Consider the following 24,106-nt stretch of genomic DNA (forward strand, 5'->3'; position numbering starts at 1 on the left):
AGACGCGAGAGGAGAAACTCTCTCTCTCTCTCTCTCTCTCTCAGTAATGTGGAATGTGTGAAGCTGTTGCTCAGCAGTGGAGCTGATCATAACCGCAGGGACAAGCATGGAAGGTGAGTTCTTGGTATAAGTGAGACATTTAAGTCAGAATGATTAATCGCTCGCTTTCACACATGTGCTGTTCTCAGCTGAAGTTCAGTACTAAAGTTTCTAGACAGACTGAATGCATATAAAGCATCTGTACTATGCAGTGCATTCATGAGATATGTTATAGACCTCATGTTCACAGAGAAGCACAGTTGTCTATAATTGAGTCACTCTGTGATAAATGTTGCTAAGAAATTCCACATTTCATAAATGATAATTAGAATCCAACGTTTATCAAAACATTTGTGCAAGTTTTATGAAACATTAATGTATATGTCACTTATTGTACCTTTGTAAAAGTCTCTATCAGGGTGTTTTTTTGTTTGGACAGGACCCCTCTACACTATGCAGCAGCTAGCCGTCACTTTCAGTGTCTGGAGACTTTGGTGTCCTGTGGTACCTGCATTAACGCCACTGACCAGTGGGGGCGCTCTGTCCTGCACTACGCTGCTGCATCTGATCTGGACAGGAGGTATAATAAACATTTAGACATACAGCTGCGTGCGGCCTATCGACCGTTAAAACGGTAGGTTCTACATAGTATGAGTGGGAGTAGGATGAATACATTTCGTACATACTACATCCTCGTTTATTGTCATGTGACCCGTATGCTCTTTGACCTGTGACGTATTAACAGCAACTTGTACGTAGGCGTTGATAAAAGCATAATTTAGTCAAGAGAAATTCATTTACTGGCACTTACAGTTAAAAACGGACATCCACCTTAAAGTTCGTTGCTATTTTTATGTGATTTACTTTTGAAATTTGACCGTTACAAGGCTCCAGTGGCATCATGGGATAGAGTAGTGTCCATCCAATGCACACTCGCAAATCTTTGCGGAAGCAGTAAACCATCGGGTATTTCAACTGTTATTTTAATACTGAGGTTTCGGACGTACTATTTCGTGACTCATACTTATTTTCGCCTACTATATAATATGGAAGTAGGTGATTTCGGACGCAGGGACATTTTCTGACCCATTTTCAAGTCTCATTTTCTGCTAAAACAACTTTAAATGAGAGCACAAATTAAGATAGAAAAAGATGTAATTGGTGACCAAACAGCATGTAATTAACAATCGTAGATTAATATACCCCGAATAAATGAGAACGAGCTAGACCGTGGCCTAGCTGTAGTTCTACATCAGGTGAAATTGAGTGCAATGCCTGTTTTTATCTCTGGAGACTGCTCACTGCTACAGTAACACATATATCAGCGTCACCATGGCAACCCCATGCTATTTTTAAGTCTTGTGTCAATGGGGTAATTTATGTGCAGAAACCGGGGCTTTGCTTCAAGTTGATAAGGCATACAGAAACACTTCTTCCCCAGTATCTTTATCCACCTGAATATACATTAATATTTAGGATAGAACATGATGTTGCTGCTGTCCCTCTGAAACCTCGTATCTCCATAGTTTGTGATTTTTATTTTTTGCCATAAATCATTATTATTAGTCACACTTCGTGTTTGTCGAATATTTAACCAATTAAAAGTATTAAAAAGTACTTGTCAACTTTGATTACACAGTGTTTAATCATTTAAAAAGTACAGTGTTTTTTTCACTTCCTGAAAAACAGCGAATTTGGACATACAAGGTTTTGCAAGGACAGCGACGCTATGCAATTAAGTGTACCATATGACCATACAAAAAAGTGTTTTCCTTTATTTATAATTTAACCTTATGTAAAATGTATTCTTATTTAAACATTTTATGAGGACGTTTTCTAACTTAAAGGTTATACAATCTAATTAATAATCATAAACCAAGCTAATAAGGTTCATAATGTGCTCAATATTTCAGAGTTCACCTCCTCCCACTTATTTCTGAGTGAGAAGTGTTTGTGTGCAAGATCATCAGATGGATTTGTGTGTTTGTGTGATTTCTCGGAAGGCGGCGTGTGGTCCTGGAGCCAGAGAGTGAGGGAGTTCAAGCAGAGAGAGAGAAAGAAGCAGCACAGTAAGTCCCATCAGTCCCCATCTGCTCAGCTTCATGTCTCCTCCTGACCTCCATTTACACCCACCACTCGCACCGTTTACACGTGAGCTGCACTCACGCTAAAACTTTGTGTGTGTCTGCGTGTCATCAGTTTACAGACATCGCTTTGCATCCTCACTGTGGCCCTTATTCATACTTTTTCAGTGTTTAGGTTGACATGCAGATCTGTTGTTCAAGTAATATTTATTATTTATTTATAGATTTTCTTAAATTTACAGTTCACCCAGAAATGAAAATTCTGTCTTCATTTGACATTTACTCATTCTCAAGTTGTTTCAAATCTATAAATTTGAACACCGAGAAAGATATTTGGAAGAATGCATGTAACCTAACAGTTCTTGGCCACCATTGACTACCATAGTAGGAAAAATCGCTTCATAAATGTCTTTGTTCTATTGAACACCGAAGAAGATATTTTTAGCAATGTAGGAAAGCAAACAGTTCTGGGGCACTTTTGACTACCATTGTCAGTTTTCCTACTTTCCTACAGATTTTTGGGTGAACTGTTCCTTTAACGTGTCATTTGCCTTACGTTTATTCTTGCTTTCTGAACTTTATATATATATAAAGAGACACAAATAATGAGCTAGAAGTACAGTGCAAAATCATAAGTACCTTTGTTTACAGTTGCATATAATAACACAAGTGTACACGCAGGTGTCTAGAGTACCTGATGCAGCATAGTGCCGCCCCATCACTCAAAGATAAGCAGGGCTACAGTGCTGTACATTATGCTGCAGCGTATGGACACAGACACTGTCTGAAGCTGGTGAGGTCACTTCCTTTATCTCATTTCAATTTATTATTTACATTTGAAAATACCTTCTTTTTTTTTGTCAAACTACTGTATTAGTTAACAAAAAATGTGTGACAAAAGGTCTCTGTGAAGCTTCATACTACATGCTGGTGAAGTGAGAGAATGAATGTGTTTAATTCAGATGATCATAATAAAGTGTGATCAGCTGAGATTCTGATTTTAATTAATTGATTTTAGCTACTGGACAGAGAAGAGAACCATCAGGATGAGATGGAGGAAATCGAAACCAGAAGCCCGCTGCATCTGGCGGTGAGTCCAAACACTTTTACAGACACACACACAAAGTCGTAGTGAGGGCGAAACATGTTGACATTAAACGTTTTTCGGCAAACATTATTTGGTTGATTTATTAGCTTTTCAGATATTAAACGCTACATGATATGTCCTCGCTATTCAGTTTTTGAGACCGTTGTTGTCACCGAGTTTGTGTGTCTAGGCGTATCACGGTCATGCACAGGCTCTAGATGTGCTCTTGGAGGGTCACTGCGAGGTGGATCAGGGGGATGAAGTGGGACGGACTCCATTAGCCCTCGCTGCCCTCAGGGGTCACACTGACTGTGCTCTCACCCTCCTGAACCACGGTGCATCGCCAAGAAGCAGAGACGCTGTCCGTGGACGTACACCTATCCACCTCGCAGGTATTACACCTGTGCGTGTATCACAGTTGAATAATGAAAACTGTAGTAATATATACAGTATCAACATTATATACGATGTGGTTTTGCTCTCCAGTAATGAATGGTCATACGCCATGTGTGCGCCTCCTGCTGGAAGACTCTGATAATGCAGATCTGGTGGACACAGCAGACTCTCAGGGACAGTGAGTGATCATTTGATGTCATAAGAAAATCTGTGCGGGGACTTCTGGGAATACTTTAATTGATGACGTAATGCATTAGTGAATCATTTTTAAACCGATTCCTTTAAATGAATTTTTTTTTGCGAGATTTTGTTCATGATGACAAGTATTCGTGTCTTTAGGACCCCTCTCATGCTGGCAGTACTGGGGGGTCACGTGGATGCTGTGTCTCTACTGTTGGAGCGTGAGGCCAGTGTGGATTTGGCTGATCATCATGGTCTGACCGCTCTACACCTCGGGGTGATTTACTACTCGCTGCAAACAAACCTTTTCAAATCTACTATTATCGTGTAGACGTATGGAGCCTTTGTGTGTTTTAGTCATACTTTATTTTTGTTTCTCAGCTCTTGTTTGGACAGGAGGAGTGTGTTCAGTCTCTGTTAGAGCTGGAGGCATCGGTTCTGCTGGGGGATTCCAAGGGCAGGACGGCGATCCATCTGGCTGCAGCGAGGGGTCACGCGTCCTGGCTAAGCGAACTGCTTAACATCGCCTGTGCCGAACCCCCCGTACCCCCGTTACGAGACAACCAGGGATACACACCCCTACACTGGGCATGTTACTTCGGTCAGATCTCCATATGAACATTTGATTTGATTCACTGTATAAGCTTTCATTTTGGGGGTCCGGCACTTAGCATCTGTGTGTTACAGGTCACGACGGCTGCGTGGAGGTTCTGCTAGAGCAACGGCACTTTCGACAGTTTGAAGGAAACCCCTTCACTCCACTGCATTGTGCTGTGTACGTGATTGAAAATGAATTGAACTCATTAGGACTTTTGTGTGTCCAACCGGTGTGCATCCTTTGTCCCGCAGGGTCAACGACCATGAGGCTTGTGCCACCCTTTTACTAGAAACCATGGGATCGAAGATTGTAGCTTGCAAAGACTCAAAGGGCAGGTGAGTTTGGGATCCATGATGAATATGTGAACGGATACTGATTGTGTTATATATCATACATATGGTGACCCAAAACAGTATTTGGACACTTGAAACTGTATGAATGTCATTAGATTAGAAATCAAAATATGGCCTTTTTCAGGACTCCTCTCCATGCTGCTGCATTCGCTGGTCACGTAGAATGTGTTCAGTTGCTCCTGGCTCATGATACACCTGTCGATGATGTCGACCAATCAGGACGCAGTGCCCTGATTTTGGCAGCCGAGAGAGGACGATTGGAGGTCGTAGGTACATATTTTTCGCCGTTTCTTCTCTCACATCACTCTTCTGTTTATTTGTGTTTTTTAGGGGGTGTGAAAATGTGTAAAGTGACTTTCAAAATGTGCCGTGTTTTTCAACAGAGGGTCTGCTTGCCAGTGCAAATGTTAACCTCAGTCTGACCGACCAGAAGGGCAACACTGCACTCCATCTAGCCTGCAGTAATGTAAATATCTGTCTTATTGCAGGAAATATGTGCATTGTTTGTACATTTGAATAGAAGTATGATGTGCTGAATGATCTGTTTCTAATATACAGCCATGGAAAAAAATTAAGAGACCATTCCAAAATCATTTTTTTCTGATTTTAAAATGTACTTTTTATAGGTATGTGTTTAGGTAAAATGACCCGTTTTGTTTCATTCTGTGAACTATCAATATTTCTAATATATTCATCAAAATATTGTTTGTATTTGCATTCATTTGCAGAAAATGAAAACTGGAGAAACAGGTCAAAATAACATAAAAGATGCTCTGTGTTTTCTCAGACCTCAAGTACTGCAAAGAAAACAGGTTTATATTCACATTTAAGCAATACAACAGTAATATTTGTACTTGTCGTCTTGCCATGCTGTCAGTCTTTCACATTGCTGTTTGATGACTTTGTCACTCCCGAGGTTTGATTTTGTTGAAATTCAACAGACACTGGACTGGAATGGCCACAATACATCTAGAAATGCTGATTCAAAAATTTGGAATGGTCTCTTCATTTTTTTTCTGCGAATTTATAGGCTATAATATACGTTACAGCTCATGTTTACTGTATGTGATTTTGAATGCACCAAATTGAGCTGTGGCAGATTTCGGGCATTGCAAAAACGAGCAAAACTATTAAAACTGCCATTTGTTAACTATCTGACCATGTAATCATAGTGTGTATGTATCATATTTAATTAAAAAAGAAATGAAATATGATGCCAACAGCAAGTTTATTGCCTGAGCTCTTCCCTGTTTTTTTTTCAGGGAATGGAGGAATGTGCGTTACTCATTCTTGGAAAACTTCCAGACTCCGCCGTCATCGCTACAAACGCTGCACTTCAAACGTGAGCTCCTCTTTGCACATAACACGAATTTGATAAAAGACGCAATTGTTGCTCAACTGTTGTCTTTCACTTTCTCAGACCTCTTCACCTGGCTGCGCGCAGCGGTATGAAGCAGACGGTACAGGAGTTGCTCTCTCGAGGTGCCAGTGTTCAAGTGCTAGATGAGAACGGTACGTCTTCCTGAACCTCTGATGTCATCAGGTCACATTTGTTCATGTAGCTTGTATAATGCTTTTGCCAAAGCAGTGTCCGTCTTTCAAAGCTTTGACATGCGTGACCCTTTTATCCCCGTGTGTTTGCCGGCCTAATGGAATGCGGCCTTCGTCCAATCGTCCACCCTTTGTTCCACCTCCGCCCTTTCCTTCACCTCTTTCTGCTCTCCTGTCTCTCTGGCTCTTTGGCTGTCTTTCCCACGCAGGTCTCACCCCTGCTCTGGCTTGCGCTCCAAGCAGGGAAGTGGCTGACTGCCTGGCTCTCATTCTGGCTACCATGATGCCTTTCTGCTCCCCTTGCAGCTCTGGAACTCCCTCCCCAGGCGCCCTCCTGAAATCTCTGCCCCGCCACACCAAGAGTCCCCAGGGTCCTCGGAGTCCAAGGGACCCCTCCAGCGAGGGCACGACCACCGAAAACGACTCAGACTCGGAGACGTTTTGACCCCGGAGTTTTTCCTCTGTTACCCTTCATAGTTTTAGAAGCACATGGCATGAACCTCATAGACGTTTATAATGAGATTATGGCACACCCGGTACGCTTTCTTTCTGCCACACTTGTTTGCACAAGAGATTTTTTGTCTAAAGCCATTCGACTCACTTTAATAATGATTAGACGGATGTCTTTTGTACTTTGATGTTTGAGATTTTCAAATGTTAACTGATTCCTCACAATCACACTTGAAGTTCAATGGAAAGTTCTTAACTTGTGGACTGAAAGCACAAAACCTGTGGAAGCAAACACATGAAACTCATAGCCAATGGGACCAATTCACATTTTTGGTTAATAAGTGGAGTTACTGATTCTCAATGTATGCGTTCCAAATACTTATTTACAACAATACAAAGTACATGAAACCAGTATAATTTGAGGAAAATCGAATGCGGATTTCTAGACAGTACATCAGTTGTACTTCACATGTATTGTATGACATGTCATTAAAAAAAGAGATTTTTATTAAGTAGAGATATAAATTTATAGGCCTTGATGGTTTAGTTTGCATCTGATGCTTTTGGACACTTTTTCATTCTGTTCTGAACATTGCAGCAGTGTTCAAAGAAAACTTGTCATTCAGGTTCAGTTTTAGGTTCTAGTGAGAAGACATGGCATGTTACGCGAACCATGATGTTCATACAGATATTTATTACTATTTAGTTAACGATGGTACTAGATTTGAATGCACTTATGAGTGAGTAAATGGGTGTTTAATATTTGAACCCTAGAGTGTAAAAAAGCATTTTTCTTGTCTACTGAAGTATTTTATAATTTGCACAGGTTGATTTGATTCCTTTTAATGGTTTTCTGATCTCTGTCACGTACCCATTTCTCCCAAAAGATAAAAAGCTGCCAACAAAAAGGTCATTCAAAACCTCATAATGAAAATGTAAACTGTCGTCCGTCTGTTTGCCATTGGCTACAATGTGCTAGTTTCGGAAGCATGTCCAGTGCCTTGTTCTTCAATTTCAGATGTTTTTTCCTGTGTGTGTGTGTGTGTTTGTTGTAAATGTGAAGAGAAGTCTGGGTTATTCAGCTCACCTGCCAGCCATAAGCCAATGGTTCACCATTCCTGATGTTTGTGCCTATGAGTGTGTGTTTGCTACAGAAAATACAAAAGTGTTTGTACATATCAACTCATGGACGTCATCATGACAAGAGCAAAACTTGCACACAACTGTCTAGTAACAAAAGCACATAGTTGATTTTCAATACGTCAAATGAATTGAGTGTAAAGATGCAGAGGAATGAAATCGAGCAGTATTATACTAGAACAAAAGCTTTGAGATGTGTGACAATCTTCTTGTAGATCATGTGTTTCCACTGCAATGTAACATGGAAGGTTCTTCGTCAGCTCAAGTTTCTTTTTATAAATTGTATGGCTACATAAAATGTTTTAACACAGCTTTATTTTGTGTGGAGTTTGTTATACCTTCAAAAATTCCTTTATGGAAATAAAGGGAAAGGCCAAGCTTATAGGGATAGTAAACCAAAAATGACAATTCGCTCATCATTTCCTCACAGTCAGATTGTTCCAAACCTGTACAAAATTATTTACATTTTCCTATTTACTAAGGAAGATATTTGGAAGAATGTCAGTAACCGAACAGATCTCATCCTCCATTGACTCCCATCCCAGATAGCACAATCCATCTGGCTTACGTCTGCAAGACATAGTTTGCTCATCTGCAATACGTCTCGGAGATGTCTCAACGTCTGTAATACATCTGCTAAAGATCTGGAGATCTGCTGCATAAAAACATCTGCTAAACATCTTAGAAAGAGCAGCTTTACATCCATTCTAAATCATAAACATCTTACAGACATCTTCTAGAGGTCTATATGACGTCTGACAGCAGACATCTCCGAGACGTATAGCAGATGAGCAAACTATGTATTGTAGATGTCTTGCAGATGTAAATGCAGACGTCAAATAGACGTAAGCCAGATGTATCCCAGATAGCACAATCCATCTGGTTTACGTCTATTTGACGTCTGCATTTACATCTGCAAGACATCTTAAATACATAGTTTGCTCATCTGCAATACGTCTCGGAGACGTCTGAACGTCTGTAATACGTCTGCTAAAGATCTGGAGATCTGCTGCTTAAAAACATCTACTAAACATCTTAGAAAGAGCTGTTGTACATCCATTCTAAATCATAAACATCTTACAGACATCTTCTAGATGTCTATATGAAGTCTGACAGCAGACATCTCCAAGACGTATTGCAGATGAGCAAAAGATGTATTGTAGATGTCTTGCAGATGTAAATGCAGACGTCAAATAGACGTAAACCAGATGTATGTGTGCTATCAGGGATAGTATTTATTTTCCCTATTATGGCAGTAAATGGGGGATGAGGACAGAATTTTCATTTTTGGGTGAACTATCCCTTTAAGAGTTATATCATGGAGAAGTCAAATGTTGGTACTTTCAGTTCTCCAATTAAAAAAAATATTGTGATTGATTAATGCATAACCGATTAGATTAAAAAAAGTTTTAATGTTTTTTGATGCAGTCAAATCTTACACAACACAGCAATATTAATAAATCTTTAATAATCTTTAACATCTCTGTACATTAATGACAAACTTTTACATTGTCCACAGTTCAGGTTAATATGTTATAAACAAAAGCTATGTTAGAATTTTGTAGATCATCAGTTTCACTTTTGTCTCTTTCAATGTGTCTCCTTGGACCTGTGTATTGGTACCTCAGTTTTGGTCTGTCTGATGGTTCAGTTCAGTTGATCTCACTATAAATACCTGCATCAGACACTATTATGGACAGTATCTGCACTGTAACAGGGTTTTTGTCTTCAGGAGTTCTACTGTAACATTGAGAAACATGAGAGAGCAGCATATCTCCAGCTGTTGCCATCTCGCCATCAGCAGTTTAGCCCGAGACCAGTCCAATGATCAGGGACCATGAGGAAATATTTGTCCATTGCCTCACAGAAACGTGCTCAGTAGAGCTCTGGGGACACCACTGTGGGCATTTTACCTGTCATTGAAGGAAGATGACGATGAACATAGATTAAAACAAAAAACGGATCATTTCATGTCCAGGGTTGGGATTCAAGAACCAACTTTTATTCAGGCTTTAAAAAATACCTGTAAATGCGACCAAATCCGTATTTCCTTAGTATTATATTTAGTATAACTGCTATTTTATTTAGAACAATTGTTAAAGAGTACTTCCTCAAAACAACTAAAATAAGTTGTGAATAGTTTTGGATGTATGTTTTGGAAACAGAACATTTAAATTCCTTTCCATCTCTAGTCATTATAGATTTTTAGTTGGTTGTACTGTAACTGTACCTTGACCTCCAAGAATCCCTGTTGACTTGACCACCATTTCCAACTTTTTATCCCATGTGAAAGTTCGGATGTAATCTTAAAAAAATAACAAAAATATTAAGTTGTAAGATCCTCTGAAACCAAATTCCCATAGCTACACTACCGGTCAAAAGTTTTTGGACACTTGAGTAAATTGTTTCTCATTATTTAAAAAAACTTTTGATCTGAAAGTGTATGCTTAAATGTCTGAAATTAGTTTAGTAGACAAAAATTGTGCTAAAACTAACATATTTTAGTTAATAAAACATGTTTTTGAAATGGATGACTTTTACTGAATAATGAAGAAAGAACAGTCAATAAGAGCACAGCATATACTGTATGGGAACTCCTTTAATATTGTCAGGGTGAGACTTCAAGAAGCTTTTTTATAAAATGACAAGAAAATATTTCTGCAAATTCTAGTCAAAAGGTGACTACACTGAAGATGATCAAATGTTCAAACATGTTTTTTTAGTTACAACATCATTCCTATATAGTCCCGTTTTATTTCATAATTTTGATGAGATTATTATTCGTAGATTCTTATTTTTATGTGGAAAAAATATGAACGCATAAGTGTCCAAAAACCTTATATTTTTAAATGATATGTGAGATATGGGAGTTCTCACCTATGATGCCCACAACCAGTTCATCCGTGGCATCGTCACGGCCCACCAGCAGGGAATAATCTATGATAAGGTGGCTTGACAGGAAGTGAGCGTCACTCAATATAGCAGCACGCAGAATGGCCTTGCAGTGGGAGCGGATGTAAAGTGGATTATCATGCACCAGTTTCAGGAGGTTCTCATCTAGAAGCACCACCTCACAGCTCTCCTTTCCATGTTCTGTCTTTACATTCCTGTTTCTTAGAGATCCCTTCAGGTCAAACACCTGCATCATCAAAACCAGAAGATCGTAAGACAGAATGTGGCCAACAAAAATCATTTTTGCCTGTTACAGCATTTCAGAAACACTAATCATCAGTATAGTTAAATGGCTTTGAATAAACCTGGGCCATCTTTCGCCCATAGAAAAGGTTCTCCATCACCAACAGGTCCAGTTTCTTCTCTGTGTTGTTCTGGGAGTTCTTGTAGCCGATTCGGTACACGCCTAGAATCTTAGCAAGTGCTGTGGGCCGCTGTACATCATGCAAAACAAGTGAGTTATTATAATATAAAAATTAAATAGTATAGATGGTTTCAGTGGCAACAACATAGACAAACGTTAAGAGGGCAAAACTTAACTTCAGCCAGACCTCTGCAAAGAATCAATAATTGTTGAGTAGATTTAAATGAATCTAATACAATTAATATACAATAAAATGTTACTAAAAATTGATATTAATATAAATTAAATACAAAATAAATTGTTATATTATAACCAAACACAGACCGGAAGTTAACTTTGGGCCAGGCACGTGCGACCGATGAAACCGTCTATACAAATAGTATACTTATAGCTCACTGTAGTGTGCTTTATATTATTTAAAGGGGTCATACGACACGGCTAAAACGAATATTATCTTTGTTTTACATGTAATGCAATGCAAAAACGCTGTTTTTTCCACATACCATGCTTATTTATATCTCCTCTTTGCCCCGCCTCTCTGAAACACGAGGTGGGCTACGATTGGCCAGTTAACCAGTGCATAGTGATTGGTCGAATACTACAAGCGTGTGATGGAAATGTAACGCCTCTTACCATATTTGGAACATCAGGTTCCAAAGCAATTGTACTGACAGGTACGCCCACCTTACTTGCGTATACATTTGGGCGGTCCTCGTCAAATCATACCACGAACTGACGTAGATTTGTGGGGGTGTGGTTACACAAGGCGTTTCAGGCAGGTCTGGGTGAGCATTCGCTTTTAGATAGAATGCATCTTTTGTTCCGACACAAGTTTGCATGTCTAATACATGCATGGGCAACTTATAACACACCAAAGACATATGCGCCATATGACCCCTTTAAGCTCAAACAAAAAAAGCTCTTTGCTTATTGGCTTGTTACCTTGTGTTGGACCGCTCCTGTGATGTAAGTGAAATAATGGGGTGCAAAATCTAAAAAGGACTGGACCTCCAATCTGGGCATCTGCTTTAGAATAAACCGATCATCTAAGGAGAGACCACAGAGTTATCTACTACCATAACTAAAATCATTTCTAAACGTAACAACTTAGGTCATGTCACACCTTCAGTAGCGTAGAAAACCGCCCCGGACTTCCCCCCGCGAGCCTGCCAGTTAACACAGTGAGACAGTGAACGCACAAAGTCTTCCTTTGAGCTCTCCATAATCTCCTCTCGCATCTTATGAAACTCCTCAGCATAGTAGATCCGACAGTAGAACTTGGCATTTGCGTCTGAGAATTCTGTACAAAAAGATTTCAAATTGAACACAGCTTTTGACTTTATAAAAATCTATAATATGATTGTTTCGGTCGGTCATGCGAGTGTAATACTCACGTAGCTCAATGTGTGGATTTCCCATCTGCTTCTTTTGTTTGTCTCCGCTTTCAGGTTCCTCTGCGAAACACATCCCACAATCAGCATCTTTCATAAACAATTCCATATTAAATCATGACGTATATTATTGGTCAGAATGTAACAGAATCGATGTCTTACTGAGTGGATCAGTGTCTATGCTGCTGCGGCCCAGCAGTGATGTGCTGCCCTCACTGGATTTGGCTGGACTGTTCTTCACTCTACTTTCTCCAGCACTACACACAACAGAAAGGAAGTCCGCTTTTGGGTCAATGACGTTTAACGGTCATGTGGTGCGACCAATAATATCAATAATTGTATTACATTAAAAATAAAATATCTCCAATTTTTGTGGCTGAAATATGAATCTCTGATACATTATGCTTAAGTGAATACTATTTCTAAAACATTTATATCAGTTGTATGGGATTTTCAGGAAAAACAAGTAGGTTATTTAACAAGACAAAATTATAGAACAAAAATATGAGATGATTACTTCCCAAAACTCAAATGCAAATTCTTTGTTTCTATAATTTAAATACTAAATGATGCTTTAAATACTGAAAAAACACTAAAATCACTTTTACTCTATTTATTGTACGTCATTGACCCATAATACATAACAAGACTCTATGGCTAAGGATATAGGGAACTGACTGTACCTAATAGCTTGAGATGTGTCGTCAACTCCAGGCTTGGCTGTCATCTTGGTGAGCTCATCAAGAGCGGTTTTATACTCCTTACAGCTGTATAACAGATGTGGAATCATTACAAAATACAGAATCAGTATAAAATGTCGAATAAATTCAAAACTCTTGAAGCAGCTACCTGAGGGCAAAAGCAATGATGGAGCTGGGCTCTCTCTCACACACGGCTATAGGAACCCACTCATGCTCATACATCAAGTAATGCTTGTCTGGATCACTAACACACAAAAAATATGTATTGTGAAAATAAAGAGGAAAGAAAACCACGATAATTGATCATTGTAACCATTCATATCAATACAGCCTTACAAAGGGAAAGGGATGGGATTGTAGCTGTTGCCTGGTAACAGGTTGGCAAGGATGGTTTTCATGGTGGACTTTTCTTTAACTTGACTGTCATTGGAACCAAGTAAATGTCCGTCAAACATATCTAAGTAAAAGGAACAGCAGAGAAAGGTGAAAAGTCAGGAGCTGTGAAAAAAAACAAAGGAGCCGTGAAAGTCAGATTTGTCGTACCCTCAGTGATGCTGAAGGAATCCAGATCGGGAAAAGACGGTCCGCTCGTGACGAGGTCTGCGACCGGTTCGGCGGGAGACGGGAGCTGCAGTAGTGAGGATGAACCTGAGCTTGATGGGAACGTGCTGAGATGACGGTCCTCTGCGAGTCAGAAGAACATTCATGACTGAGCATCAATTCAGAGTAAAAGGAAACTTTCAGGTGAGCTGAAGCAATAAACTCACCTTTATCTCCATTTGGGACCACGGGAGAGGGGTTACGAGGAGAGGACTCCAAAGCACTGATCTAGAATTTAAAAACAAAACACACCTACCTCAGCCAAATATTTTATATATATTTTATACTCTCTGGGTATAAAACTGTGCGTTTTTACTGACCTTACTCTCATCTGATGTGGCCTGTCTGTGTCTGCCAGGACTGGGAGGAACAGACAGACGCTTCCTCCCCTTCTCCTGCTGGAACAAGTCTTGAAGTCTAGAGATCAGATAAAACACATTTGTATCGTTCTTCTGGCAGATGTTTAGTCTCCTCTTTCTAACCATATGAATGGAGACCTCACCTGTTGTTCCACGACTGTAGCGTCTCACACATACTCTGCTTTTTGATCACCACTGACTCCAGAACAGCCTGGAGTTGTTGGGGCGAGTCTATGATGCTGGTCTGCAGTCGCCCCTGCAGCTTCTCGATCCAGCCGCGGAGCTCAGATTCCTCCATCTTTAAACATGCATTAGAGTAACTGGACATTAGACAATGATCTAAAGAGTTTTTACAACAACACATTTGAAAGAGAATGCCACAAAACCTACATCTTTCTGTGCAAACATGTCCTCCATCTTTTCCTCTCTGGTTTTGCTGAAGGTATCTGTTTTTAAGGAGGTGAGACGGTCATCTATGGCCAGATATACTTGCGCCACCCTACAAAAGATAAGAAGTGAAGATAGTTTATTTAGTGCGCATAAGGTTGGGCAAGAGAGTTTTAGCAAGGAATCTTACTTTTGGAAGAAGTCCTTGAGGTCGTGTTGTAAGTTGGCTTTGGAGGGTCCCTGGTTCCTAATGATGATCTTTGGAGGAGGCAGACAGATCTCCAATAGCCTCACGGAGATGTAGCTACACATGACAAGTATGAATACTATTGGATCACTCCATGAAAAAACACCTAGAGACACACATATTCTGCAAATTCAAAAATATGAGAGACATATTGTAAGGATGCACACCTGAAGGAAGCCACCATCTGATTGTAGGAGAAATACTGGTGGTAGTCTTTATGAATGGAGTGGCCACAAGGCTCAGCGTTGGCCCGACGGGTGTACTGGTGCCCATAGAAACGCAGTTCTAGATACTTGGCGAAGGACATTGACCAGGAGTCATTAGATAAAGGAACCACTGGAGTCACCTTGAATCAAAACAGAAACTCATATGAATGCTAGTTCACATGCAACATTATTCTGAGATTATAAATGAAGATTGTAACATGCCGATCAAACATGTCTAGACAGTTACCTGTTTGCAGGTGCGGCACCAGGAGTAGTTGAGGATTGTGTGTTGATAGCCGGGAACAGGTGAGTCCAGCTCTTTCAGAACAATCTGAACACAGCCAGTGCCATGCACGAAACGCCGGATGTGGTGAACCATGGGGGTCTCACAGTACATGCTAGGGCACTGGTATGAGGGTCTGAACCGGTACCATAACACAACACAAACAGAACAGATGACATTACAACATCATCATCATCATCTAAGAACTGTTAAAGCTATGTATAAGAACTGAGATGAATATATCGCTGCTGACCTCTTATCTCCACATTTTGTGATTTTTACTTTTTGCCTTAAATCAAAAAATGTTTTATGTTTGTCACTGGGTTTTGCAAATATCTAACCAATAAAAGGTATTCAAAAATGCTCGTCGACTATGACAACACGGTATTTCATCATTTAAAAAGTACAGTGTTTTTATTTCCTGAAAAACAGCGAATTTGGAACAAGATCAGAAAGAATGTCTATTTAATTAACAATTAAATATATATGGTATATTTATATGACTTAAGAACTTAAAGCATACTGCATAATCAAATTATTATGCAAGTATCACATATCACATTTTCTTCAAAATCGTTCAACCCTACTATAAAAACTAGGAAGTATTTAGCATTGTTTAGTAAAACACCCACACAAAAAAAATGTGTATTAATATATTACCTAAAACAGTATCTCTCCAAAAACACACCAAGTGTCAAGTCATTCTTCCCATAAAACTCCATTGTTACAATCCTGGAAACACAAATCAGACAAACGTCCTGTTTGTATTTAAAGAAAACAGTGAGCAATATGACATTTTACTTTGGAAAAAATGAAATAAACATGGTAACGATGCAAGTAAGTTGGGGTTTACCAGGGGCTGACGCAAGGGTTGGGTGCGTTGTTAGATTGTGCTGATGAGCTACTAAACAGCACGCAGAGTCGCTGGTGGTTGATGGGATTTAAACAGTCCAGCTGAAATATAAAAACAATACAGACGAACATGTTCACGACTACTTGATGTATATTAATAATGAATGAAAAGTGCTAAAAACCCTCACCTTACTCGCCCACGTCATTTCATTCGGTCCCGCCCCTTTATTATCCTCTTCACTGTCTGCCTTTACTGGTGCCTTAGTGGGCGGAGCTTCACGGAACTGAGTTCCTTCCCTTTGCCGAATGCGCCCTCCTCGCGCACGGTAGTCGGCCAGCATGCGTGCCAGATTCTGACTGCTGCCCAGTTGCTCTATTATACGGGTGCTTGTAAGTTTGTGGGAGGGCAAGATCTGTATGGTCCGTTGGTGCGAAACAGTCCCGTTGATCAGGCTCACAGAACCCGGGCCGGATTCTTTAAGCAGCTGTCTTTTGCGTCGGTCATCCAGCTCCTTAGAGTCTTTATTCAAAAGAGGAGAAAAGTAAACCTGGTCCGGGAAATAATCCCGACTACGACAACGCAGTCCAGCCGGCATGAGCAAATACGGCTCCCGAAAGGTAATAAACGGCGAAATGCAAAGGATAATGTCCTTCAGTTCCTGTTTGAATAAGGCCGAGATAGACTTGAGACGATCATCTGAAGAAGCCACTTCTTCTGTCACGAACAAATCCGTGTCGTCCTGCAATGGGTCTCTGAAGAGACGTGCGGGTGGGAGGGAAGTGTCTGAGCCGGTGCTCTCGCGATGCACCAGAGTTTCCTCCAGCTCTTTGTTTAGCTCCTCACCTGACATTAAGAAAGGTGGCGACACTGGCTGGAGAACGTTTGATGAGGAGGAAACAGGCGTGGAGGTCTTCATCATCTCCTCCTCTCCTCCGGAAAAGGAAGTAACTGACCCATCTTTATTAAACCTGGGGCTTTCTCGATCCTTCTGAGAAGATTCTGAGATGGAGTGCTGCCTGCTGTGGGCTTTGATAACCGCCTGGAGCCCTGGCTAAAAATCCGCTTCTGATGCCAAAATGAGGTTCTCCAGTGTATAACCATCATTATCCAGACTATCTCTTTCTCTAACCGTCTCTTCTTCTTCTTCCAAAGTGGTGCTTTCCAGCAGGCATGGGAAGGAAGAACTCTCAGCAAGGCTGGGAGGCATAGCAAATTCATCCATGAGGAAGGAGATCTCCAGCTGGGAATGGTAAGCTACACACACCATAAAAATGATGACCTCTTTCACACGTGCCAGCTCATACTCGGATGCGCCGCGGAGCTTGATGGTGCAGCCCAGGTGAGGAGGACAGCCCTCGAAAAACAACAGGCTCTTTAGCTCATCTGTGAAACGGAATGAATCTGGTGAATTTTACAAAGCATTTAGAACTAAAAAAGTGGGAAAGCGACAAGAATGTACAAAAACGGGAATGAAAACTGTCCACACTTGTCATGTCCACATCGGAACCCATGTGAAGTCACAACACATTAGAAAAGATATATTTTTCCTTTTTATTTCGTTTTTGCAACATTTATAAGCAACAAGCTACACTGGATTCTAAAATAGTATTTTTTAATCCCGAGCATTGCGTCTGCTGTGGACACCAAAATGAACTCTTTAAAAAAACATATAATATAAATACAACAACGCTTTTTGCGTTGCAGTGTGTTTGAAAACTGAGGCTGTCGAAAACGGTAAGTCATTTCACATGGTCATGTGACCCATTCAGCCCAAGGCAAGATGGTGGACGACTATGTTCTGTGTCCGACTATGAAACTATTTTCAATTGCTTTTGCAACTTTATAGTCTTATGTGACCCACAGCAACAACTCAATCTTACTGAACGTCCTTTCCACAACATTGCTGCAACATTTCAAACAGGTGTAAATAATCGCCTAATGGACATGACGAATGTCAAAGCGTCCTCAAAGTGTTTTCAGAAGTTTTAGGGTCGATGGAAAATTGCTTGAAACGCTAGTGTAAACAAAGAACGTTTTGAAACAAAAACACAGTTAGCACACGTATGCAGATATAGTCTAGACGTGGCCTAAAAGGAACAGTTCACCCCAAAACGAACATTCTGTCACCATTTCCTCACCCTCAAGTTGTTCCAGATCTGTATACATTTCTTTGTTCTGATGAACACAGAGAAAGATATTTGTAAGAATGCTTGTAACCAAACAGTTCTTGGCCACCATTGACTACCATAGTAGGAAAAAATACGATGGTGGTCAAAAGTGCCCCAGAACTGTTTGGTTTCCTACGTTCTTCAAAATATCTTCTTTTGTGTTCAACAGAACAAAGACATTTATAAAGCAATTTTTCCTACTATGGTAGTCAATGGGGTCCAAGAACTGTTTGGTTACAAGTATTCTGTCAGGGTCCTGTCCCTCCTATTCGGAGTTTTCGTGTCTTGTGGACAGGGTAGTGACAGTACCATGTCTTGTGTGTGTGTTTCGTCTTGTGTGGAGACACGTGGCGGTTTGTTTTGACATTTCGCCGCGTGTTCTCCTGTCTTTCGTTTAGCTCCGCCCCCTTGTTTCTCCATTAGTGTTTCATCTCCCTCACCTGCCCGTCACCGTCCTTGTCCTGTTATCCTTCATTAGTTTTCCCCTTTATAAGTCCTGTCTTTATTCCCAGTCCTTGTGGTTCATTGTGTTCGTATCGTGTGGATTACGTGGTTCCCCTGGACTACTTTCGTGTTGGACTTATTATTTGGATTTTTCTTCGTGCTTACTTTATCCCTGTTCGGGAAGTATTTTAGTTTGTATTCTTGTTTTGTACAGTTTTCCCCATCGTGGGTTTTTGTTTTGTTTACATTTATTAAAATCTTTTGTGTTACCCGTACTGCTGCCTGCGTTTGGGTTCTGTCTCCACCACACCGTGACAGAATGAACCGACCAAAAATGGAGAAACAAGGGGGCGGAGCTAAACGAAAGACAGGAGAACACGCGGCGAAATGTCAAAACAAACCGCCACGTGTCTCCACACAAGACGAAACACACACACAAGACATGGTACTGTCACTACCCTGTCCACAAGACACGAAAACTCCAAATAGGAGGGACAGGACCCTGACATATTCTTTCAAATATCTTTCTCTGTGTTCATCAGCACATATAACCTTATAACCTTAACAGATTTGGAACAAGTTGAGGGTGAGTAAATGAAGACAGAATTTTTATTTTTGGGTGAACTGTCCCTTTAACTACTTTTGACAATAAGACAATAAGTTAAACAACATTAAATCTAAAAACAGTGACACTTGACAAATAAATATGGAATCCCACCGTTTGGCAGCTGGAAGGAATGTAGATAAAACTTGTGGCAGGTCCCCAAGCGAGGTTTTGTCAGAAGCTGGTCCATTGAAATGACCAAATCTCCCTGAGTCATTCGACTCACGCGGTCCAGGACTTGCTGTGGTCGTTTGAAGAGAGATTTTATTTGAAACATCCACAAACAAGCGATAACAGCAATGGGATTTAAATGTGAAACATTGAAATGTATGGCGTGTCTGGCAAAAGAGGAGCTCGATGTTTAAAGAATATCTTTAAGACGGTACTAACAGGTTTGACGTTAATCACGAGTGTAATTCCGTGCTCCAGTAACATGTCCTGAGCGATTCGGGAAACGGTCTTCTCCACCAGCACTAGGTTGGGGCGTAAGTCAGCAATCCTCTGAACATAATTCTTCAGAAACTCATGCTCCTATGAAGAGTAAATTGTAAATGATTCTTGCAGCTTTTCAAATAGATCTGAATATCGTTAGCTGACTCTTCAACATTTACAGTAATACATAGACAATAAGGAGTGAGAGGAATGGCCTTTACCTGTAAAACGATTGGGTCTATGCAGCTCAGTTTAGTCTCTTCTCTGTAAAGATACTCAATGGAGCATTTGAGCAAGAGGATCTTGGGATTTTTGATGTATGGATTCATCTATTATAGGAGTTCAGTCACCGTCAACACAAATAGCATACATCACATGTTCAACAGTACTGTATAGCATAATGTCTGATCAATACAAACCTTTTTGTGTGCAATATTCTTTGTGCAAACGAAGCCGTTCACTACAGCAGAGTCAAACTTCTTTCCTCCTGGAATCTTTATTTGAAAAAACAATTTGACCAATTTATCCAAACAACCAAGTGTATAGTCTTCATAAACTTGAGAGATCCTATAAAAAGCTTTCCATCTAGATTAAAAAATTACTTGTGTTCAACTGAAAAAACAAAGTCATTTGGGACAAAATGAGGGTGAATAGATTATTTCAGAATTTTCATATTTGGGTGAAATATTACTTTAAATTCAGCAGATATGAACTAAAAGCCTTTAAGCATTAATTGTGAATAAATATTTCATCGCCGTCCTTCCAGAACCTCGTGTGTCCAAATTCGCTGCTTTTAAGGAAATGAAATCAACACTGTACTTTTCAAATGATCAAATACTGTGGTGTCAAAGACACTTTTTAATACCTTTTATTGGTTAGATATTTGCAAAAAACAGTGACAGACATAAAGGGTGACTAATAATAATGATTCATGGCAAAAAATAAAAAGCATGAAATATGGAGATACAAGGTTTCAAGGTCAGCAGCGATTTGTTTGTTTCCCTCACCTTTTTGATATGGACCAGTTGACGGATATCCATGTCATCATCACAACTGCGTACATCCGGTCGCACCGTCTGCACCACCTGTCTCACCACAGGTACGATGATGTCACGCCAGGAGAGAGACAGAGACTCGCTATATAGCAGCTGCTGCAGAAGCGCCATCATGTGGCTGTGATTGGCAGACCTGAAAAGAAGGAATGATGCCGGTTATATAGACCGTTTCTATACTGCCTGGACTGCAGTTCACTTCCGGTCTGTGTTTGTTTATCGGTCTGGCTAGCGTCTAATAATATGAATTCTATTTTATTCAATTTAAGTGAATATTAATTAAATAGTGAATAATTGTATTAAATAAACGATTAGTTGAATTTGGTTGTATGTTAATTTGATTAAATAAGCAATTTGTTGAATGGGTCCTGTAGTTTTGTCGCATTTAAAGAAACCGTTCGGGACATTGACATCTAGCGTTTGAGCTTAGTATCCCGGTCTAAAGTCAAAATATCGGAGTGGCAAATTTAGCCAAGTAACTATTCTTCTCGGTTTCTTTTGCTTGTTATCAGAAATAATCTAAAGGCACTCTATTATTTGTGAATGTGTACCGGAAGTTAAGGGCAGTCCAAAACGCTTGCATGCGCGTAACGTTCGTTATGTTGTTGCTTTGCAACCGTCTATTTAAACGAAGTGATTTATAAATCATACACATCAAATGATTCATCATTTGTTCACAAGCATTTTGCTTTTAATTGTAAATAAGTCACAAGCTGATAAAGGTCACGAGTTATGACCAGTTTAGTATATCTTTAAAAATGTCACATGGCTCACAGCAATCGCTCCATGGCTTTCTTTTCTCCGTTTTCTTCACGCAGCTGGTCCAGGGAGCTGTGATGCCAGCCGAGAGGAGTGAACAGCATCTCTTTAGCCTTCTCCTCAACCCTCCGATTAAACAAAGACTCTACGGAGGAGAAACTTGTTAGCAATTTCGCAGTTCAAAACTGAAATAAATGCATAATATTCATGACTGATTGCTAGCTTCATTTCTTTCTGTTACTTGAAGACAGCTTCTATGGCCTTTCTTACAGCTTCATGATCAAACTGTTCCCACAAAACCTCAACATCTCATCCTAAATACTCGTCTATCCATTTACTATTCAATCTTTAAAGGGATAGTGCACCTAAAAACAAAAACCATTTACTCACCCTCATGTCAAACCTGTATGACTTTCATATTTTGAACAATGTTGGTGATAAAAGAGTCATATACAGGTTTTGAATGACACATGTGGTGAATAAATTATGAATTACACAGTGTAACAAATTCTTGTTTCGCCCGACCTTTTTATAGTTCTTGTAGAATTCTGTGGTGCTGATTATTGTGGTCATATTTATTTTGATGTAGCATCAATGTTTTAGTGTATATTTAGCTCAAGTAAATTTTGAGCTTATATGATTAATTATTATATATCTGTTTACTGGAAATAAACAAAAACTGTACAAATTTACACATATTATTTTCCAATTGTCACTGTCGGAAAATTCTAAAAATGTCTGTAGCACAGGGAAGGTGGGATGAAGCAATGATGGGTGACTACATCTGGAACTTGGTTCGTGAGGACAGAATTAGTCATAAAAGACAAAAACGATCAAATGTAAACTTCTGAAGTTTTGGACGATTCATTTTTAGTAACTGTTATGTTAAACTGTTGTTTTGAGCTCAGTGTTATGCCAGTGCGTTGTAATGTCTGCGTACATGTAATTAAACCGAAATGTATTCATATTTTTTAGTTTCTATGTGGATACCATCGATTACATGAAAAAAATAATGTGATTTTCAGCATGTTAAACTTCATAAAGAAGCAGTAAAAATGAAAGCGAAACACAACTTAAAAATAAAATTGTTATAAGAATATTTTTGGGTGAACTATTCCTTTAAGTGTTAAAAGTATTTAACCCTTTATTTTTATTCCAACAACTACTAACCAGATAGTAGTTTAAAAAACAGCACTCAAGAACCTGAAGGACACGTACCTTGAATGAAAGCATCACTGATGGATATGTGCTGACCTCCATCTTCAGAAAGCAGGACTTCCACTGTAGATAGAGAGATTTCACTTGAGACAGAACAGTCATGTGAAGACATTGAAGTCTATAAGGTTAACAGAGTAAATGCCAGAGTGAGGCCATGCCACAGTTTATTGCATGACAATGAATTGGTTTCGAATAGAATGCTTTTTTGAGGAAGTGGAAGTCAGTGATGCTGTTTTATAACTGTGAGGCACCCTTGATGTACCAGCAGAATGACAAACCAAACAACACATTATATTCAAATTATATGAATTGCTAGATTGTGAAGGAAGTCATGTGAAACTGAAAAGCAGAAATTCAAGCATGCAGGATTATTTGGCATAGTTGAGGATGTATTATTAACTGCTTATTTATCAATTATTAATTATGTATTTGGGCGAGTTGGACAAGGAATGTTGTGTCTCAGAGGTTCTGTACAGTCTATTTTTTAAAATGGGGAAACAAGGAAAATTGAATATGATGTCTCTTAAGATTTGTGTTGTTAGCTTAGAAACATGCAAACATCCACATTAGTCCAATCCAACATTCAAAGCATGAGGGTTTAGAGTTTGTGTTTATTAAAAAATATATTTAACGGTTAGGATGGTGTTTTAGGATGTAACTGTCATAATAAAGCAAGTGAGTTAGTGCTGCTTTTAAAGCAGACAGAGGCAAACCAGGATGGCCAACGGGCCTCTCCGCCTCTCCTCACTTGGTGCATGGATGTCGTGTTCTGGGGTGAACGGGTCGTGAGGCTCCATACTTTTTTGCTCGGCTGGATAAGGAGGCACGTGTGGGTACTTGGCCTGCTTCTTGATGTGGAAGTTGACATTGTCCTGCTCCATGTTCAGATTGATGGAGGCTGAGTCACTATCCACCGCAGAGTGGAAACTGCTGACTGACGTTCTTTTGCTGGGACTGGCCGAGTCTGTAAAAAAGTCGGTGAATGAAGGAAAATGAAGCACTGTCTGATATAGAATGTCAACAGTTGTGAGACACTTACTCGGTGTGACATAGTCAGTTTCGTCCGCTAGCTGCTCAGTGTCACTGTCGTCAAACTTGATGTCTTTAAACCACGACGGTTCAGAGTGTCCCTCCAGGGAATTCACGCTGTCACTGTCTGGAGAGGGAGTTTCTGAGAACTCTGTGCTCTGAAAGCCAACAAAACTGTC

General features: G+C 39.8%; 2 protein-coding genes across 5 annotated transcripts in view; one reads left to right on the forward strand and one right to left on the reverse strand.

Annotated features, from left to right (window-relative positions):
• The window catches only part of ankrd44 (ankyrin repeat domain 44), a 28,891-nt gene extending 20,703 nt beyond the window's left edge, over nt 1-8,188 (forward strand). For 2 of the 4 annotated variants that reach the window (XM_057335815.1, XM_057335817.1), the window contains exons 13-28: nt 45-113; nt 479-619; nt 2,043-2,108; nt 2,805-2,916; nt 3,142-3,213; nt 3,401-3,602; nt 3,697-3,784; nt 3,946-4,063; nt 4,168-4,387; nt 4,474-4,561; nt 4,636-4,719; nt 4,862-5,007; nt 5,121-5,203; nt 6,000-6,079; nt 6,158-6,249; nt 6,498-8,188. In XM_057335815.1, the coding sequence (XP_057191798.1) occupies nt 45-113; nt 479-619; nt 2,043-2,108; nt 2,805-2,916; nt 3,142-3,213; nt 3,401-3,602; nt 3,697-3,784; nt 3,946-4,063; nt 4,168-4,387; nt 4,474-4,561; nt 4,636-4,719; nt 4,862-5,007; nt 5,121-5,203; nt 6,000-6,079; nt 6,158-6,249; nt 6,498-6,733 (1,897 nt within the window). In that variant the 3' untranslated portion in view covers nt 6,734-8,188. The remainder of the gene's footprint in view (nt 1-44; nt 114-478; nt 620-2,042; nt 2,109-2,804; nt 2,917-3,141; nt 3,214-3,400; nt 3,603-3,696; nt 3,785-3,945; nt 4,064-4,167; nt 4,388-4,473; nt 4,562-4,635; nt 4,720-4,861; nt 5,008-5,120; nt 5,204-5,999; nt 6,080-6,157; nt 6,250-6,497) is intronic. The other 2 variants (XM_057335816.1, XM_057335818.1) reach the window with 2 other exon arrangements.
• A 1,137-nt stretch (nt 8,189-9,325) lies between these two features.
• Nucleotides 9,326-24,106, reverse strand: part of pikfyve (phosphoinositide kinase, FYVE finger containing) — a 32,507-nt gene continuing 17,726 nt past the window's right edge. The window contains 31 exon segments of the mRNA XM_057335667.1: nt 9,326-9,791; nt 10,109-10,183; nt 10,756-11,017; nt 11,136-11,264; nt 12,137-12,240; nt 12,318-12,494; nt 12,589-12,648; nt 12,748-12,842; nt 13,269-13,352; nt 13,435-13,530; nt 13,623-13,743; nt 13,830-13,970; nt 14,054-14,114; nt 14,207-14,303; nt 14,389-14,543; nt 14,636-14,744; nt 14,823-14,936; nt 15,047-15,225; nt 15,333-15,504; nt 16,029-16,100; nt 16,222-16,322; nt 16,409-17,604; nt 19,552-19,678; nt 19,828-19,968; nt 20,091-20,198; nt 20,289-20,363; nt 20,877-21,057; nt 21,696-21,825; nt 22,899-22,961; nt 23,647-23,862; nt 23,938-24,085. Coding sequence (XP_057191650.1) covers nt 9,676-9,791; nt 10,109-10,183; nt 10,756-11,017; nt 11,136-11,264; nt 12,137-12,240; nt 12,318-12,494; nt 12,589-12,648; nt 12,748-12,842; nt 13,269-13,352; nt 13,435-13,530; nt 13,623-13,743; nt 13,830-13,970; nt 14,054-14,114; nt 14,207-14,303; nt 14,389-14,543; nt 14,636-14,744; nt 14,823-14,936; nt 15,047-15,225; nt 15,333-15,504; nt 16,029-16,100; nt 16,222-16,322; nt 16,409-17,604; nt 19,552-19,678; nt 19,828-19,968; nt 20,091-20,198; nt 20,289-20,363; nt 20,877-21,057; nt 21,696-21,825; nt 22,899-22,961; nt 23,647-23,862; nt 23,938-24,085 — 4,905 coding nt within the window. The 3' untranslated portion in view covers nt 9,326-9,675.

This window comes from Triplophysa rosa, linkage group LG6 (assembly GCF_024868665.1).
Source record: "Triplophysa rosa linkage group LG6, Trosa_1v2, whole genome shotgun sequence".
Lineage (NCBI taxonomy): Eukaryota > Metazoa > Chordata > Actinopteri > Cypriniformes > Nemacheilidae > Triplophysa > Triplophysa rosa.